The 5,627-nt window shown below is 38.9% G+C and overlaps 1 protein-coding gene across 1 annotated transcript in view; it reads left to right on the plus strand.

Annotated features, from left to right (window-relative positions):
* LOC108752680 overlaps nucleotides 1–5,627 on the plus strand; it is a 16,536-nt gene that overhangs the window by 3,565 nt on the left and 7,344 nt on the right. Inside the window, exons 3-5 of the mRNA XM_018493707.1 lie at nucleotides 1,555–1,739; nucleotides 2,925–3,163; nucleotides 3,536–3,811. Of these exons, the coding sequence (XP_018349209.1) occupies nucleotides 1,555–1,739; nucleotides 2,925–3,163; nucleotides 3,536–3,811 (700 nt within the window). The remainder of the gene's footprint in view (nucleotides 1–1,554; nucleotides 1,740–2,924; nucleotides 3,164–3,535; nucleotides 3,812–5,627) is intronic.

A 5,627-nucleotide genomic window follows, 5' to 3' on the forward strand; every position in this document is an offset into this window, starting at 1 on the left:
CGTAATTAAGATTGGTGAAAGGATGCATGTTTTTTTTTAATATATGATCTCCTTTCTGACAATTACAACGCACGTGCAATGAAATCGTTTCCGAAGGCAACTTTGATTATGTATTTGTAACATTACGCGTTCGCCGCTCGGGTAAATGTAATAATAAATTCACTGACCCGAATCTTACAGAAACGAGTACAGTACTAATACGCTACTTTGATGGAGAAAAGAGAAATTAAACGCACGATGCCAAAACTGTTTCGCTACCATTTAATGCGGACACGTGGTATGCGCTTCCCGGCGCATATCAAGTGGAGAAAAAAGGATACGCTCGTTCGTTTAGAAATCGCGTTTGCCGCCAGTATGTGATGCAATAAATCTCGCTTCGAGTCGCGGTTTTCGAATCCGGACAGCCCGAGACATGATTTAGCGCTCGTATTAACGGTGTCAAATGAAGCAAACGATTTCTTTGTGATGAATTTTTAACTAACGTCGTTATAGAGTTCACCAGATGCGCTCGTGCTGTTGAAAGGAGATTATTGCACCTGAACTGTCTGTGATAGAAACCTGATGAACAGTTGAGTAATTGACTAGGTTTTATCTCGAACTTGTGATGAACGTTATCGTGAACTTTCGTTAAAGATTTTTCTTTACTTTGTATGGTTAAAAAGTAAGACAGATACAATGTTAAAAAATATTTAATATATAAATATCTATATTTGTGTTGGATATTTTTTACAGTATAATATTTTTGTCATATATCAAATATTATATATTTTTACCCCCCCTCTCTCTCTCTCTCTCTCTCTCTCTCTCTCTCTCTCTCTCTCTCTGTTTTTACTACTGGCTTTTCCCACTTGTCCGAAATATACACTTACCATGTAGAAATTCACAGCAAGGCACGTACATCGTGTCGAAAAAAGAACACAATTATGAAACAAGATTCATCTAATCGTTGTGTAAGTTTAATTGTCAGCGTAGCAACGATGCGCAGGGAAAGTCTATGGAGTGTCCGTGGGTAGCAGATATCCATAACCAGTCTCACAATCGTTTCAGTAATTCGAATCATCGTCGCAATGATCGGCAGAACGGTAATTAAATGTTTTCGCGAAGTGGAACGCATTATACAAGAAAGAGAATAATGCGGCACACGCCTTCTCGCATATCTGCTCTCACGTGATTCACTTTAAGTACAAGGACGAACGTTTGTGCGGGAAGCGAGATGAAGAACAAGGTAACCGCGAGAACGTTAAAACTGTGTACGATGCGAGAAACTTGGATTATTATGAATTGATTGCTAACTAATGCGAACAATATTATCATCACGTTGAACATCACGTTCAAGAAATAAGATTTTATTCCGAGACATCATATATGCTTTTTTTATCATTAATCTATGTTTATTTTATTAAATATGCATTGCAAATACCATAGTAAACGGAACGTATCGCGAAGAATCCTCGCGATTCACGAGGTGCAAACAAAGCCGCGGTTTGCGCAAGGAAACCTGCGCGCGCGCAATCATCGCAACCAATGTGAACGGCGTATATTTATATTTGATAGGTGAGCAACAAAGGTCTGAAGATTATACAAACTGTTCATCCTGGTGGCTCGACGAGGTCGGCAGTCAAACACTTGGTACCGGGTCACGCGGTGCTGGCAGCCGTACAGCGGGAAGACGTTGTGGCCGCGACTCTGCTCCTGCCAAATCCAGCGACGAACAATCCCGTGCATGTGCACGCATACAGGTTACTATATTAACTTAATGTAACAGGCTGACAAGAATTTAATACGTGTAATAAATTAGCTGTATCAATTAAAAACTAAACTAAGAGAACTAATTTTTAGAACACGTTGTAATATTGATTAAATGTTACAATAAGATTGAATGAAAATAAGAGAATTTTCGAGCTAATTATAGCTTTGTTCTCCGTCCGTAGTCGGCCAAACACGTTCGAAATCGCTCTTTCATTAATCAGAAAAGAATATAGAACTTTAAGAGCGTATAGAGATCTTTATTAAGAATGCAAATATAAATATGGGAATCTAAGATGCGACCACGCTGTTTATTCATTAAGTCTGTGTCAGGAATTCGCGGTTAAGCAGAAACCATTCAGTTCATCTCCCCGATCTCATTACGCGAGCCACGTTTCATTCTTTAATTAGGGACTTTCGTAATTCTAACGGATCGTCAATGATTTTCATAACTCCGCGATGTTCACACGTAGCTCAGCCACGTTATATCGTTGCGGCAAAGCTGCCATGCGAACGAATAAAAAAGTATTCGAAGCAATTTTGATATTAAATTGCAAATTATCAGGGCTATTAGTTCTCCTTTACAACGGCATGATAATTAAATTACGTTAAAAGTAATTATTTCAAGTTCAGAAGTGCCAAATGAATTTTATTTTTGTGCACGAGACTGCGGGAATAAAAATGAAGTTATAAAATGTCGTTCCTTGAGAATCAAACACCGATTGTAATGACAATCGAAGTTTACCGCGAAGGCGCACGATCTCTTTGACATGCTCAATGAAAGTCCCGTTAAAGAACTTTGCTACGTAGAAGAGCTCGAACAAAATATTACGACTGCACAATAGCGTATTCTATACTTCGTACCGACGATCTAAATGAGCAGCAGTAGCCGATCATCTTCTTGCTGGCAACGCAGATTGTCTTAGATCTATTTGTAATAATATTCGCATTGGATGTTTTATACCGTACATTATCTACGCAATCTTATTTTGTCGCTGCTTTATTATTTTTATATTTAGTGTAGCATATGTGCGTGCGATGTTATAAAGAAAGACAGGTAGATACATTTCTGGGATATCGCTAGAGCCGATAGGATGAGATTACATTTATCTCTCCTTTGTCACTTTGATAAAGGCAAACCTTCATTTATCTTTCGCCCTACTTTTGACCCATTCTAGATGCGATTCGGTCGAGACCGCCGAATTGTTAGGTGGCCAGTTAAAAACGTTGGCGTCACACACTGACAATTTGGCCAGGGTCACGGCGAGCGAAGGTAGAATCCGCAGCAATCTAGGTAGCGATGGCCGAAGTACCAGAGAATCTGAGTCTTCCGAAGGTAGTGGTGAGCTCAGACACGATCCGGTCCAAACTACGACTATCTATGAATCTTTGGCCGCCGAGTTGCGAGCAAAATTAGGTAAATATTATTTTTTTCAGCATCGTTGCGCATGTGTTCATTACACTGCATTATACAAGATTTCGTTGTACCGATATTGAAAAGCAAACGAAATATTTTGAAGAATACTATTGTATGTTAAAGATTAAACAAAAAAGGCATACTTTATATATAAATAAATAAAAAAGGAAATACAAACGTAAAATACGATGTAAATTATAAGAGCGATTTTTTGGAATGTCAGACTTTCGTTCATCTTCCTCGTTATCATTCATATGAAATGCTGCTCTTGCGGCGACATTGGCTGCTCACAAGAGAACTAACGACAAACGTCCGCGCGCACGTCATACGTGTCAAGGCCACATAAGTACGAAGCAGATAATCGTGTTTCAGGCAGAGGCAATTCCGGCGACAACGACGTCGGCCCGATATTACTACCGCCACGTGACTACGATACTGTGCACCGACATCACGGTAACTTAGCCGGCATCGAGTTCAGGCGTTGCCTAAATCAGACTATCGTGGGTGGTAGTACCGTTGATAGGGGTGGCACGAGAAGTGCAGCCAGCAGCGGTATAGGATCTGATAGCGCAGCAACACCACCACCCTATCAAACGCACCATCCTCTCGGTCAGAGACCGTCTAGACCATCTAGAGATTCCTCTTCCGGTGAGTGCCTTTTATATATAAAGATTTGGTGCAATGATAAGCCAATTATCATATTATAAATATTACAGCAACATAGAATTCTTTTAGATTAGTGAAATACTTTTTTTAAAATAGTTTTACCTTGAATAATCGATTGCCAAGTGTGTTAAGATTCTTTAGACAAGTTCTTTTTGATGTTCTTAATAACTCTCTGTTTCATAAATCAATTTGCAATTTTATGTTCACATAAATTCGCGTAAAATCTTTATATCTTGAATTCTGAAGATTTCCGATATTTTTTCAATAATACTAGTTTACAAATTTTTAATAATTTTTGGTCCAAGAAAAAGGAACAACTGTTTCGAAGGTCTAAGTTAGTATTTCGAGGGTCTAAGTTTCAATCTGCCCTCGGAAAAATTTCATCGGTCAAATTTTTAATATAGCATATCAATTTTTTGTAGCACGTCTTTTCGAATAATTAGGGTGCAACACATGATGTGTAAAACGAATGTTCTACCAGGATTTGATAATAATTGAAAAATGTTACAAAGATTATTGGACGAAACGTACTACAATAGATTATTACTGAATTTTGATAATTTTGATAATAGTAAATTTGATTTATGAGACTTTGGATCGTGAAATCGATCCAAAGTCATATAAGAAAACAAAATTAAACGCTCTACGCTTCTGCTTTATTTGCTAACTTCAATCAAACTTTACTAGATATATATTGGAAAAATGCTTCCTCTTAAAAGTCTGACCTAATAGAAATAGAATTTTAATTTCGCGTCTTAATAAACAGTCTTTATATGCTCTTACCCAAAACCTTGCAACTAGCGTAGTTATTTGATAATTAAAATTTTCGATTAGCGCAATATGCCAGAGGCTTAAACTTATCTTTACGACAAACTGGAGCTTGTACTAATATCAAGAAGCATATGCATGAAATTAGGCGTTAGCAAGTAGGTCGTTGCAATATCTGAGAGATATTTTCGCGACTCAACCGTTGCGTCAAGTTACAATGCAACATCCCATTTCAAGAAAGCCTGCGCCGAGGAGCGTGCGTAAAATTGGCTGCAAGCGTGACAATTGCGTCTAGCGAGTGAGAAACTTGCCGTGAATATTATGCTCCCAGTTCATAGAAATTCCTCATCGTTGGCCAATACCTCCGAGAGTATCGTTGCGTAGGTAGGTACATTACATGGCCGCGAAAATAGGTTTTCAGGACATAAACACACGGGTTTACCTCGAAGCTGCTATTTTCGACGCAATTACCTTCTTATTTGGCATACTTAATGGAAAATTTATACCATGTTGACTCCCGGCAATTAAATTTATTGCAGTCTTGCACACGCGCGATAGCTGTGGTATCTCGAAAGTTGTGTACAACTTGTCCAATTTATGTTCTAAGACCGATCCGTAAATCGCGCCGTAAAATATCGAAAGCCGACGACACAGAGAGATCGATTGCGGGAGAAGAAGATTGGAGTTATATAAACGCGCCGTGTACAACATAAGTAGCGCAGAAGAAAAAAAAAAAAAACAATTGCATCGTTATGTAATTAGCGGCTAATTGCAAAATGGAAAGTTTTTAGAATAATCTCGCGATGCTGTTGACTGGACGCGTCATTGCGCCGGTTAAACGTTAACGCAAGCCGACGCTGGGCGCCGTACGAAAGTGAAAGTCCTCGCTTCTTCTTTTCGCGATCCGTCTCAGGAAATGATCGAGCATCTAATAATCATTCTTCTCGAAGCGAGAGGAGAACCATCGAGATCGGGGGAAATCAGCTTTATGTACGGCGATAAACGTAGAGAGCGAAGTGATTTTACTGTC

Source organism: Trachymyrmex septentrionalis, unplaced genomic scaffold, assembly GCF_001594115.1.
Source record: "Trachymyrmex septentrionalis isolate Tsep2-gDNA-1 unplaced genomic scaffold, Tsep1.0 scaffold60, whole genome shotgun sequence".
NCBI lineage: Eukaryota > Metazoa > Arthropoda > Insecta > Hymenoptera > Formicidae > Trachymyrmex > Trachymyrmex septentrionalis.